Genomic DNA, 14,564 nt, shown 5'->3' on the forward strand with positions numbered 1-14,564 from the left:
GAGTTTTTATGACTTCAACCTAAGTGTATGTAAACTTCTGACTTCAACTGTTCAAACACTGGAATTGAACATTACAACTGGAATGCTTGCATTTTGCTCGATTTTGTTGTACATGAACATCCTTATTGCCACGTCATGGTGTTGTATCAGTTGTCTGAGACAGATACTCCTAGTCATGGTAAGAGCATTCTGCACAAATGATTAGAAGAAATAATAGTTACATGTTAAAAACAAGTCCATTACTGTATAGAAAAGAACATTATATAGGGTATTAATTTATGGTTTGTGCTCCTAAGATCATCTAATGATTCATGTTTTATAAAGACACTATCTGTACTACTGATCTTTTGTAGTGTCTAGTAGTGTGTCTGTTTGGATCTGCCATGTAACATTGAGTAAAGGTTTTGACGACACAAACTCAGCAAAAAAGAAACGTCCCTTTTTCAGGACACTGTATTTTAAAGATAATTTTGTAAAAATCCAAATAACTTTACAGATCTTTATTGTAAAGGGTTTAAACAATGTTTTCCATGCTTGTTCAATGAACCATAAACAATTAATGAACATGCACCTGTGGAATGGTCATTAAGACACTAACACCAGGGCAATAAATTGCAATGTCCATACTGTGAGACGCCTAAGACAGCACTACAGGCAGAGAGGAAGGACAGCTGATTGTACTTGCAGTGGCAGACCACATGTAACAACACCTTCACAGAATCGGTACATCCGAATACCACGTGTAACAACACCTGCACAGGATCAGTACAGCCGAATATCACACCTGCGGGACAGGTACAGGATGGCAACAACAACTGCCCGATTTACACCAAGAATGCACAATCCCTCCATCAGTGCTCAGACTGTCCGCAATATGCTGAGAGAGGCCGGACTGAGGGCTTGTAGGCCTGTTGAAAGGCAGGTCCTTACCAGACAACACTGGCAAAAACGTCACCTATGGGCACAAAACCACCTTCGCTGGACCAGACAGGACTGGCAAAAAAGTGCTCTTCAATGACGAGTCGTGGTTTTGTCCCACCAGGTGTGATGGTCGGATTCGTTACACCGAGGCCTGTACTCTGGATTAATTTGGTGGTGGAGGGTCCGTCATGGTCTGGGGCGGTGTGTCACAGCATCATCGGACTGAGATCGTTGTCATTGCAGGCAATCTCAATGCTGTGCATTACAGGGAAGACATCCTCCTCCCACATGTGGTACCCTTCTTGCAGGCTCATCCTGACATGACCCTCCAGCATGACAATGCCACCAGCCATTTGAGAAAGGAACTTGCAAGTGCCTTGGTGGAAGAGTGGGGTAACATCTCGCAGCAAGAACTGGCAAATCTGGTGCAGTCCATGAGGAGGAGATGCACTGCAGTACTTGCAGCTGGTGGCCACACCAGATACTGACTGTTACTTTTGATTTTGACCCCCATTTGTTTTGTTTTTTAACTCCATTTCTGTTAGCCACATGTCTGTGAAACTTGTTCAGTTTATGTCTTAGTTGTTGAATCTTTTTATGTTCATACAAATATTTACACACGTTAAGTTTGCTGAAAATAAAAGCAGTTGAAAGTGAGAGGACATTTCTTTTTTTGCTGAATTTATATTTCCATTATGTAGCAAGGAGTTTGTCAAGAAACTTTTTTTCTGTTTCTTTAAAGTTTGTGGCCTTGGAGCTTATCTGTATCTGCTTGATTCCATGTTCATGGCTGCATCCGAAACCAGGAAAATGCTGCCTCCGGAAGCTGTATATGGAGGTAGGAAGGGATCAAGGCATGTCAGAATCCAATGTTTGCATCACATCCTGTCTACTGAGGTACCTTCATCTGATCGATTTTTGAAGGCAGCATAGATGTATCCTTCGCTGCCTATCAAATCCTACAATCCTGTGCTCCCGAATCCACAGCGGTTGAGCTGAAGAAAAAAAAATTGCGGCCACAGAGGCAGTTGATTTGTGTATAAATGTATGTTTTTATTGACTTTTTCCAACTTTTAATTCCATTTCTAGCGAGAAAGTAGTATTGTAGTTATTAAATATACACTTGGTTATTGCCAAAACTCTCTTGATTTTGTTCTAGATTATTAGTGCATTGCAGTTCATTGGATGATTGAAGCAGATGCATTATATTTAGTGGACAAAAGATGGCGTTAATCAGTTGCTGGTATCCTAGCAACGATGTGATGTTATGTTGCCTCAGTAGCCTGTCCAAAACCAGTTCCTGGAGGTACCTTCATATGCAAACGCTGTCTGTTGAGTCATTAACTAATAGGGCAGCAAGGCAACAAGACAGCCACCTTTGGTTTCGGATGCAGCCCATGAGTGTGCTGCGACTCTGGTCCCGCCCTGATAGTAAAATGAAGCGTGACTGGTTGAAGAAATAACGTACTACGATTGGTCCGAGTAATGTGGCCATTATCTGATTGGCTTGAGTAGATGATGGGTTGAGTCCACCTATTTGTGGATTGCCTGCAGCTCTGACTCAAGAAATATTTCAGAATTCACAAATGTGAGCTGCCGTCCACAAATGCACAGCAAGCAATCCACAAATAAATACTGGACAGAGTTGTGTTTGTGAGTTAAAAAATATATTTGTAAAAAAAAATTTTTTTTTCTTTGTGAATTCACTTTATTTTTGTGAAACTCCTTACATTTATTTGTGAATCTCTTTCCATTTGTCTCTGAATTAGAAACAATTCTCACTCCATAAAAGAAAGTCATGCACATCTGGGATGGCATGAGTGTGAGAATTAAATTTTTTTGTTGAACTAACTCTTAAACAGGTTTCATGAGATTCACCCATATACCAAATTTTTGGGGGTGTGGTTAATAAATTATTATATTATGTAATAATGATGTCAAGTGATTATATTTTTAATCATAGTTTAATGAGTCTAGCTTATAAATAGAAATGTTGCTAGGTTTCAGGAGGTTAAACATGTGCAGGACTTAAGATCAATCGACAGCATTTGTGGCATAATATTGATTACCACAAAAATTATTTTTTACTTCCCCTTCCTTTTCTTTAATAAATTAAAAAATAAATAAATAAAAAAAAGCAAAAATCTGGGTAGTGAGGAACTGATGTGAATGGGGGCCAATTTTTGAATGCTAACATACTACATTTTTCAAAAGTATAGCCACAAGACAAACGGTATGTGGGTAAACATGATTTTAGTGTGATAAAATTACTTACTAAACTTTTCTTTTTGTGGTAATCAACATTATACCACAAATGCCGTTGATTGAGTTTAACTTGTATTGAACCCGGAACATTCCTTTAACCCCTTCATTACTTACTTCTATGTTTTTCTCTCTTGTAAACAGGTGATCGGCATAGTGCTGCTCATTTTTATCTGTTTTGGACTGGTCGTGTATGTGATCAGAGAAAGCTGCCAACAGGAGCTTGAAGCTCAAGACACTAATGTAGCAGAGATGACTCTCTATAGGGCCAGCTGACCGACATCTGGATGAGCATCTCCCTGCAACCTGCAAAGCTACGAAAGAAAATAAGCTTTCTTCCTCTGTTTGAAGAAAAAAAAAAAAAACATTCTTCAGCCTTTTCTGTAACCACCTTTGGTCACCCTTTACATCACAATGTTTGCGTTATACTGTACAATAAGTACTATATAGTTTCACTACTTGTAAAACAACACGTATCAAGGAGTATTCTGGATTCAAAACATGCTGTCGATTACCACAGAAAAAATGTAGACTCATTTCTCAGTGCATTTACAGTAGTGCACTTATAATGGAAGTCTATGAGAGCTTTACACAAGCAGCAGTGTAAATCTTATTGTGTATTATTGACATGATTATTGCTGTTAATAAGTGCCACTGTTACAGCTGTCACTTCAGTATTATGTATTGTTTTAGCAACTATTATGTCACTACTTATAGCGAGCACTGTGGTAAAATCACAGTCTTATCCATCAACACAATGACAATTCTAAAGAAAAAACAAAACAAAATGGTGGAAGCTAAGAAAGTGTGTTTGAATGATTTGAAAAAGAAAAAAAAGAGGAAGCCTAAGACAAAATTGATCAACAAAACCCTGAGTTCCTGTTAAAGATAGCTGGGTAGTTGAAACCGGAACAGGGTGTATAATTGCTTAGTGCAGTTTATCTGTTTCGGTTGTTTAAACTTGGATATAGTAATTGATGGTGCATTAGTCCAGATTTGATGGTCATAATTAAGGATGTAATAAAGTGGGGCCTAATTTACCAGATAAGATCTAAAGAATTAGTCATTGAAAACCCTAAAGTAATTGACTACTATTCTTAACATTGCTGCAATGTGACCCACTCAGTGTCTATGGTGTTTACAGTCCTGATCATAAGCACACAGTGTAATTTGTATTTTCTTAGAGTATCATTACTTTTATTTGCATTACTTTGTTGAGCTCAGTACTGGTCTAGTTTTATTGCCACTGTGTAAATATACCATGCTCCCATCATACGTCTATAACCATCGTCACAATGTAAAATCTTTTGTAATTCTGATGGGACTGTCTGGAAGAATGGTCCTTGATTGACTATTTTTTACATTTGTGTGTAATTCTATTTTTATATTTGGTTTTTCTGCATTGAATATTACACTAGACTCACTGTAGACATTATCTTTTGTCTCAATGGTGTAAACTACAAAATAAAAATGGATAATATTCAGTATTTCCTCATGTAAAAGAAATCCACGTTTGTTTTTACTGAGTGTCCACTTAACCTGTGCTGTATTTAAAGGTGCCATTACCCTGCTATAATTGCGGCAAAGAATGATATTAGCATATGTAACAGTGATTTAATGCTGTTGAATGTTAAAGAAGTTTTAGTCATTACAGACAGCAATATCAGTATAAGCAAATTTAGTGACACCTCTATTAGACTGCCGTCCTGCAGGTCATTGTGTTACATCACAGTAATTACAGGCAGGACAGTAATTACAGAAAAGTTTCTAGAAGGAAGAATGGTGGAATAAATTATTTATGACTGTGGTTAACAATGGTTATATGGTTAAAATAAAACAACCTATACCAATCAAGACACTGTTTTAGGAAACTCGCATTCAGATCTTGCTCCATTCTGGTTACGAACACCTACTTTTTACGATCCACACAATTCTCAATCGATAAGATCAAGTCCAGCCCTCTGCTTTTTTATTTTTTATTATGACAATCCTGTTTGACTTGGAAATATGTCATTATAGAAGTACAATTGCTCACAAATGCCATTTCATGTTGACTTCAAAGGAATAGTTCACCCAAAAAATTATTAATTCTCTCATCATTTAATAACTGCTACACCATCTTAAACTCGTATGACTTTCTTCTGCGGAACACAAACAAAGATATTTTAATGAGGCGTTTGCAAAATAATGGGGTCCAACACTTTCAAGCTACAAAAAGACAGAGACAAATGGTAATCCATAAAACTCAAGTGGTTTAATCCATGTTTTCTGAGGAAATACAACTTTTTTCACTATAAATGATGACATTGCAGTCTCCTTGGTGCAATCATGATTTAAAGCTTGTTTACCCTTCCTTGCGCTTGACACATGCGCACTTGTACAAGCGCTCTGTGCATATACACATGCTCTGCACATGCATCAAGTTCAATGAAGGGTAATTGAGCATCAAACCATGACTGCCCCAAGGAGACTGCAGATTTCAAGATTTACAATGAAAAGTAAATTTTTCACCCAAACCCGATTGGATTGCTTTAGGATTAAACCAGTTGAGTCGTATGATTACCTTTTTTCCTCCTTCTTTTTTTTTTTTTTTTTTGGACAAAAAAAAAAAAAAAAACAGCACATACCTCCATCAAAATATCTTTGTTTGTGTTCCAGAGAAGAAAGAAAGTCATACGAGTATGAGACTGTAAAAAGTTGAGTAAATGAGAAAATTAGAATTATTAGGGTGACCCATTGTTTTAAGATTAAGCACATAGTCAAAATGTAAAATAAATAGTCAAAATACTTAAAATATTCATACAGTTTAAGCCCAATTGTATCAATTCTAATTATGTTAAAGTTTGAAAGCTTTAATTTATAAATTATTTTAATTAGTGAAAAACGTTTGTGCTCAGAATCACTGTAACCAAACAAAACAACAGGCCTGTATATGAATGCTCTGCACAACCTTACAAGAGTTAGGATGATATTCTTCCTTGTAAACAAACCAGTGTTCAGACTCAATCTTGTTTTGTTCTGTTTCGTTTTACACACAACCAGCGACATAATAATCTTATCATGTTAAATATAATACAAACAACCAAAGACACAATTAACACCAAGAACACTACAACATCTACACTGTAGTAGGAGTACCAGGGCATTTTATAAGAGTCTGTACGCAGGTGAGCAGCACCTTTGTGTCTCATGACAAACTCAATCCAGAAGAGGGCACTGTCGAGTGGTTTTAATGGAGTGTCTCTATGGAGACTGGACAGTCTCTGGATGTTTTTCTTGTAGGACGGTTCATTAAGCACTTCCTGTAACGCCTTTTTAAATACATGTCTATCTATAGTCGCAATGTCCAAAACCTTTGCTACACCTTTATATCTCATTTTTGAAAGGTTATCCTCTTGGTCAAAAACAAGTGGTAACCCTACAACTGGAACACTATGGTAAATGGCTTCAAATAGACCATTAGTTCCACCATGAGACACAAAAACTCTGGTCTTTGAATGTCCTAAAAGATCATTCTGTGGAAACCAGTTGACCAATAAAGTATTGTTACCCAGAGTAGAAGGTCGCTCTCCTGTGTATCTCCAAATCACCTTTTGTGGAAACTGAGCAAATGCAGCAGCTATTTCATCTGCGATGTCAATTGGAAGCTGTCCAACCAATGTACCCAAAGACATAATGATGACTCCATGTTCTCCAGAACTTTTTACAAAATTCTCAAGATCCTTTGGGAGGTCTTTTGCTGGTTTACACTGGAAACCACCGATATAAACCACGTTGGGCATCGTTGGACGTGGAAACTCAAAGACAAAATCCACCCTCATCAGCCAAATATCAGCTGCTTGAAATAATTCAAAATAGTCTAAATCAGAGCCAAAATAACGGTTGCACAAAGCACTATAATGAGGGCCAACAATGCGCTTGTAAAGGAAAATACGAATGCCGTAGAACAGCATGTTGTACGTCCTCTGAAGAAAGGTCATGTTATCAGTCAACTGAGACAGCGGGTACGGAACATATGAGAGTGGGGATGGAGCTATTCCGAAATGTGCCTCTCCATGTATCGTCCAGCGGACATTGAAGACGATTGGTAGGTGGAGATAATGTGCAAGCACAACACCCCCTCCGTTGACTGGATCGGTCAACATCAAGTCAAAATTGGCCTCCTTCAGTTTTTCTACCAGGACAGGATCTTTCTCGATTATATGGATCACCATTTCACAGATCTTCCTGTGCATTTCAGAAAAACTGTCTTTGAGTTCCATGTCCAAACTGAATCTGGTCCATGCAGAAAGTCCCTGCCTCTTGATCTGTAGCTGTCTAGAAACGAAACTACTGTAGAATTCCTCATCTCCACCCAGTGAAAAGGGAACAGTCATGGAGACGTAGTGAGGCGATTCCTCCGAGATGTACCAGCTGTCGAGGGCCCGTAACACTGTGACGTGATGACCAACGGAATGAAGCTCCTGAATCAAAACATTCATGTTCACCCAGTGACTGCCTTCATGAGGAAACACCAGGATTTTGCCACACTGAACTTGGAATGTCAGGGTTAGAATGATGTTCGAGACAACAAAAATAAAATCCATCCTTAGGTGCATTAAAGATTTTCTGAAAGAAATAAAGGTTTTGATGTTGGTGTATTTTAATGGATCAAAATTATTTTTTTTAAACATCTCGTTTTAAAGCTCATCTTACAGCGCAACAGTTCAGAATAGTAAAACAATGACAAAAGGATAAACTTCTTACTATAAACTTTCAAAAATTAAAATCTTGTCATAATAATTTGTTTCAAACTAGTACGACTTTCTTCCATAAACACAAAATCTTAGGCAAAATGTAAGGGACTAACAGCCTCAGTCACCATTCACTTTGTTGAAAAAAAAAAAGTTGCAATAAACGTGAATGGTGACTGAGGCTAAAATTTTGCCATACATATTCTGTTCCACGGAAGAAAGTAAGTCATTACAATATGAGGGGGAGTATAGTCAATGATGGCAGAATTTTCAATTTTGGGGAAACTATCCCTTTAAGAGGTGCCAGCATACCAAATTTAACAGCAATAATCCTTTCACATATTTTCAAGCCCCTCTAAAAGCAATTTGGATAGCAAAATTAACTTTGTTTTAATAGAAACAGTAGGGGTGGGGGAAAAAAAAAATAGACTGACAAACCACGATTCTTGAGACAAACAATTTTTAAACTGTCTACCTAATAAACAAAATGTGTACTTTTAATTTAATAAAAAATATGCTAATATAATATCATGTAAATTTGTACCGAGTTCCACACAATCAGGCTCTCTACCCAAGAAGTTTTGTTTTTTTATACGTTTACTCCTTTAATGCACCGCTTGTGTACAAATTCACCACATTCAATAATACATTTCAAGACAGTTACTGACATTATCGTTGTAATATCGAATCGGTAGGTCTGTGGTAATACCCACCTCTAATAACCAGTCCTTTTCATCTATTTAATACACAGTCCTGTAGTTTTTAACCTTTTAACAATGTCAACAATTGTTGATATATTACAGGATGAAAAAGAGCTAAGCTATTTAGCCTATACAGCGGCATGTAGACCATATTCTAACACGCTGTTCTTGCACAACATTCATATGATCCCCAAGGAACAATATTGCATTTCAGTTTTGATATGATGCAATTTTAGAGGGTTTTGCATTGCTGCAAATGTTATTTTTGAAACATTATATTATTTGAATTAAAACAAATTTCACAACCTTCTTTCACCAAGCGCGGGTTAATTTAAGAGGCTGCAATCACACGCCTGTTGTGCATTTTTTAATAAACTAAAACAACGTTCCAAACTTTACCTGGAAAAAAATAAACGATTACATCTAGGCCTACTGTATATTTATATACTTCTCCTTTTCTTGATAATGAAACTTAACTGGTTACTTGTTTTGTCAAGTAAAAACATTCAACACTTATAGCTGAGAGTGAAAGTGGAACATGCTTCTCACATTTAATCTGGACTGCAGTCAAAAACCCCTCCCATAAGGAAACCACATTAGGCTTTATGGGATTCAGAAACTCAACAAAATCAAGCAGCAAGCCAAAGGTCCACACCCTGGATTAACATATTTCAATGGGGTTCTGCCCTGAGGTATTTTGTTACACCTTGTAATAAACTAGCAGTAGCGCAAACCTTCCTAATAAACCAAAATGTATGTCCTTAACGCCTCGTGCGCGGAACTCGCGCTTCCACATTAGACATCCAGGAATTTGCACGTGACGAAGTCGTACGAGTTTATGCGAACAACATCGTGCGATAACATATGAAATAGCCAACTCGTAAATTGTGTACGAATTTTCATGAGATCGGGTTGGCCGCTTCCAGTGTTGTCTGATTCCTGAACAAATGACTGATTATGAGCCAGTTCATTTTAGTGTATCAAAACAAAGAATTACCAGTGTGGTTCCCAAACAAATGACTCTTTTGAACAAATTTTTTTTTTAAACCAACATATATATCAGTCAGAGTGGTTACTGAATTAATCTTACACTCATGTGCAAGTTATAAATGTTTAACTCACTGAAGTACAACATTAGGCTAGAGAAAACAGTCTAAACTGTCTCTGGGACTGTTACTGTAATAGATGGATCTAATGATCTAATTTGAGTTTTTAAAAGTGTGTCTGTATGGCTTCAGGGGAGCAAACATACATCTGTGTTGTACTTAATTTCTTTAATTGTTTCGTATTACTTATATATTAACTAATTTCTTTAAATTCATTTTATATATTACATTTTACTCATTAGCTTTCGTTTTATATTGTTTCTTGCACTTATTATTTCTGCTTAATCTTATGTTGTGAGCTGTATTGTCTGCACAAGTTAGAGATAGAGTTGTCTCCATTTCAAGGTCTTCAACATCACAGGACGATGTTGTGAAGCATTGATTTTCCATTGTTTTTGCTTTATATAATAACACTTGCTGAACTTGTGCTGGTCAGACGAAGTCAGACTGAGCATTGAGAAAGATGTTTATTGAATCACTAAGATTATTCATTAAACTCTGCTCACTTTTACCATGACTTCATCCTCTGCCGCCTTCTCTATTTCCCTTGCTGCCTCTGTCTGCCTCTTGGGCTGGTAGAATAGTTAACATAAGCTGTTGATGTTGACTGGTTTTGGACGTCAGAAAAAACTCTGAACTTTGGATATGTCCTGATGGAGCGAGAGGTCTCAAGGGACAATGGATCTAACATTCCTAGCGTTGTTGGTCAGGATGGATGATTGTATTGAGCACCTATTATGGTTTTTCAAATATTACACTGTAATTTCTGTTTTTACAGTTTACACTGTAAAATTCTGTAATTTTAACAGTAAAAGACTGTAAAAATGCTACAGAAATAAAACGTTAATTGATTAACGAGTATTAACTGTAAAATATGCAGTACATTTTTTTTATATATTTTAAAAGACAATACAGTAGTTTTTACAATAAAATGTTGTAAAAATTTAATTTTTTTAGATTGAAAAAGTATGATTTTCCTGTACAATTAATGGTAAAAAAAAATTACATGTTTAACAAGAGAGTACATTTACTTTTTACAGCAAATTATTGTTAAAATTACAGTATAAAGCAGTAATCGGGCGTTCCCACAATTCCCTGCGTGACCCCTTACATTTAATTATATTTTATGGGAATAGTTATGTTTCTTCTTATTTTTAATATCAGTTACGTACATCGGGGTGTACTGTTTTATATTTAATGTAGTTCAGTTCATGTTTTCTGCATTATTTTAATTTCACATGTGTTACCCTGATGGTGTTTAGTGTTTGAGTGACATTGAGCACTGTCTCTACATTTTTATTGCTCCTGGAAGAGACACTACTGGTGAACTTCATGTCATCATGTGCTCTTCTGTAGTTACAACAAATACCTTATAAAGTAAAAAGCAGATTTTTACAGTTTCAGTAGGTTAATATCAAGTTTATGACGTTTTTTTTATTTTTACAGTAAATTTAACAGAATTTTATTTTTTTTTTATTTTTTTTTTTTTTACAGTGCCATCTTGGTCATGTAAATTAAAACAGTTTTAAACTGTAAAATGTACAGGTTGTTCTGTAAAGTTGTTTACATTTTTACTGTATTTTTTACATAATTATTCTGGCAACCACAGCGGCCAAATTTTTATTTGTAAAAACAACAGGATTTTTTTTAGTGTACCTTTCATGTAGTGTGTTATATAGCTGTTTGTGAATATAAAAAAGTCTGCAAAGTTACAAAAATCAAAGTGCACGACAAATCGAGTTATTGACTCCCAAAAGAAAGAACTGATTCTGAACACCTGAAACAAGTCGTTAGTAATTCCAGACTTACTTCCTGTACTATCCTACGTAATTTGGTAACAAAACACCCACCTCTGGTCTTCATTGGCTGCTCACGAACAGCTTTGACCCGCCCTCAAACACTACACTAAGCAGTAGACCAATCACAACAGACTGGGACATCTGACCAATCCAAGCAGAGTAGGCTCTCTGAAAGGAGGAGTTTATAATGAATCCTTTAGAAAGGATCATTGAAAGAGTCGTTTTTGACACTGGGAAAAAAAGGGTAATGCAGCAATTTAAATTATGAGCAAATTAAAATGTTTTTTTTTTTTTGTTTTTTTTACCTTGGATGCATGTAAATCTATTGTATGAGACCTTTAAAACAAAATTAGGCACGTTTAAAAACCATAATAGGTGCAATTTAACATTTGCATTTCAGACTTATGAGAATTTAATCAGGCAGTGCAGTTCCTGACTGGTTGTTAAAGTGCAGTTAAAGATTAACATGAGTTTTGTTGTAATCAGTGACATTTTATACAAGCATAAATTAATGAAATATAGGCCTTTTATCACATTCCTTGTTTGTTTAGAATTTTTAAATTTAATATCTAGTTAGGATCAATTATTGGATTGCAATTACACCTCTAAAAAGTCTGCAAATATGCCTTTTCCAAGAACTGCATTACATTTATTTCTGATTTTTATAATCTGCTCTGCAGAAATCTGAAATGATCCCATCATTTGGCAACAGGCTGCTGAGAGCAATAACTACAATTATAATTGCATTTTTTTACTTGCATATAACTCTTCCTCAACAGTACTCAAACAATCGTAACTGGAACCGTTAAGGAATCATTCAAAGGAATCAGTACCGGAATCAATTAACCAGTGCAGGTAAACGTAGCCAAGGTGTACAGTGAAAAAGGAGTTACATTTTTGGTCTGTTCTCACCAAAATAGGATTGGATCGCTTCAGAAGACATGGGTTAAAGCAATGGAGTCTTATGGATTATTTTGTGCTGCCTTTATATGCTTTTTAGAGCTTCAAAGTTTTGGTCACCATTCACTTGCATTGTATGGACCTACAGAGCTGACATTTTCTTCTAAAAAAATCTTCATTTGTGTTCAGCAATAGAAAGACTTATTGTTCTGTAAAATACAAAGTATTTTGTTGATGTCTAAGTAATCTCCTTGACTTGCTCACAGCAATAGCATGTTTGTGCACTTTCAAAGATTTACCACGGTAAATTAGCATTTATTTTTAACACAATAAAGCTGTGGCACCACTGCCAAATAAATACAAAAGGCAAAGATTCCTGAAAATGAATAGAGACCCCATATACATTCATTTTACAGTTGTAACTGTTTTAACTATGGTATTTCTGTAGAAAGTATGGTTAACAACATCTTTTTGTAAGGGTGAACAACGACGTTAATTCATTGTGTATCATCGTGGTAAACAAGCACCTCACCCGTTATGAGACAAAACAACAGCAAAGAGCTGCCATCTACATTGCAATAAAACTTACTTCTAATCGAGAAATGACACACTTGAACTATTTACGGAAGCAGAAGTGTCATCTCACTCTCAAGTTTTTCTCTTCTACACGAAAAACACCCCGCACTTTACAGTGTGTGCAGCTATACAGTGCTAAACAGACATGTAATATGCAACAATAACAACGACAGTCCCCCAAAACAAGGACTATATCCTATTTTGCGCTGCACAAATCATGGAAGCAGTTTAAAATGCCGAGTTAAATATTTGATGAATTCAGACAACAAAAATAAAAATGGTCACAGCGTGTTATAGATATTAACATGATATCGAAACGGACTAACCTGCAGAACAGAGAGTGCAAACAACACAGCACGTGAATTCAAGCCCTCGGTGAACTAGGGAAACACGCCTTTCTGATGGGCGGGTCCACTGCTTATGAATATTAAATAGTGTTCTCCACGTTTATTGGTATCTGTTCATGAGCGTCAGAAACGCGTCATTAATATTCATAAGCAAAGCCATAAGTATGGGTTTTCAACCTTTCAACGGTACATGCCCCCACCTCAACACGAAATCCGTTGAGAAAGAAAGGCGTGCTAACAACACCCGTGACATTCTACTTGACATATTTAAATAAGTAAAAAGTTTCAGCTTACCACATTCAATGTGACGGTTGAGGCTCTTTCTGAGAGCATGTCATGCTAATCCGTGGTTATCCAACACAGGCAAGTTGTAAATCATCTTCCACTGTCAATACATGTCAGAGGTAGTGGTGGAAATGGCTGAGATTAGTTGGGGGACCCTAGCAATGAAGGTCAGGTAAGAGAAACTGCAGGGTAATTTTGGATGGCTGCCTCTCAGTTTAGTGCTCTGAAAATCAGTAAACACATGTAGAGGTGGATCCTGTTGTAGGCTATGCTCCTTTAAAAAGCTAACCAGTTGGAACAGATTAATCTCACTTTTTGAGTTTGGAATGGCATACTACAGTAAGTAAGAGTAAGAGTAGTACTACAATGGTAATACTACTCTTACTACTTCTGCTATATCTAGGCTATCTATGGAAGAAATAGTAAGAGTAATATGGTAGTATGCCATTCGGAACTCGGTCACTGTGAATTCGGCGACTGTAGGTTGAAAGCTCTTTAGCAAAAATTGGCCTGTGCTTACCAAAAGTGTAACTACTGCCACCAGTGGCCGAAGCAGGAAGTGTTTTTGAACGTAAGGGCACGTGTGAGCTCCAGGTTCTGGGTGAAATGTCCACAGAGTGGTGATAATAGCCGATTGCAAACCAAGTTGTTTTTAGTTGTCAGTGATGTAGTAAAGAGGAATGCATATTTTATTAACTCTTCCCTCAATCCTCAATCCTAAACCCAGGGGCGTAGCAGTCATTTTAAAAGTAGGTGGCTTGCACAGGCCCAACACTTACAGTGCAGTATCTCTCTCTCTCTATATATATACACACACACACACACACACACACACACACACACACACACACACACTGGTGCCCAAAAGTTTGGAATAATGTACAGATTTTGCTGTTTCGGAAGGAAATTGGTACTTTAATTCACCAAAGTGGCA

At 36.6% G+C, this 14,564-nt stretch overlaps 2 protein-coding genes across 5 annotated transcripts in view; both read right to left on the reverse strand.

The window, feature by feature from the left end:
* The window catches only part of LOC127416611 (neuroplastin-like), a 67,192-nt gene extending 53,824 nt beyond the window's left edge, over positions 1-13,368 (reverse strand). The window contains exon 1 of one of the 2 annotated variants that reach the window (XM_051656046.1): positions 13,325-13,368. Coding sequence is in view for 1 of the 2 variants with exons in the window: in XM_051656045.1 (XP_051512005.1) it covers positions 11,574-11,586 (13 nt within the window). In the remaining variant the exon portion in view is untranslated. Of the gene's footprint in view, positions 1-11,573; positions 11,691-13,324 lie in introns of those variants that run through there. The other variant, XM_051656045.1, reaches the window with a different exon arrangement.
* LOC127416602 (UDP-glucuronosyltransferase 2A2-like) lies at positions 41-13,408 on the reverse strand. Of its 3 annotated transcripts, XM_051656032.1 has the most exons (3): positions 11,574-11,712; positions 6,734-7,791; positions 41-189 (listed from the first exon to the last, which is right to left on the reverse strand). In XM_051656032.1, exons 2-3 carry the CDS (start codon positions 7,779-7,781, stop codon positions 170-172), a joined length of 1,068 nt encoding a protein of 355 aa, XP_051511992.1. In that variant the 5' UTR covers positions 7,782-7,791; positions 11,574-11,712; the 3' UTR covers positions 41-169. The 3 variants fall into 3 exon arrangements, with proteins under 3 accessions (XP_051511992.1, XP_051511991.1, XP_051511990.1); XM_051656031.1 differs by lacking the exons at positions 41-189; positions 11,574-11,712 and adding an exon at positions 13,325-13,408 and having other exon boundaries at positions 5,144-7,791; XM_051656030.1 differs by lacking the exon at positions 41-189 and having other exon boundaries at positions 5,144-7,791; positions 11,574-11,696.
* Positions 13,409-14,564: the final 1,156 nt, after the last annotated feature.

This window comes from Myxocyprinus asiaticus, chromosome 26, assembly GCF_019703515.2.
Source record: "Myxocyprinus asiaticus isolate MX2 ecotype Aquarium Trade chromosome 26, UBuf_Myxa_2, whole genome shotgun sequence".
Taxonomy (NCBI): domain Eukaryota; kingdom Metazoa; phylum Chordata; class Actinopteri; order Cypriniformes; family Catostomidae; genus Myxocyprinus; species Myxocyprinus asiaticus.

Excerpts from the sequence above, each read along its gene's own strand:
- LOC127416602 (XM_051656031.1), bottom strand. The coding sequence starts at position 7,781 with ATGCACCTAAGGATGGATTTTATTTTTGTTGTCTCGAACATCATTCTA.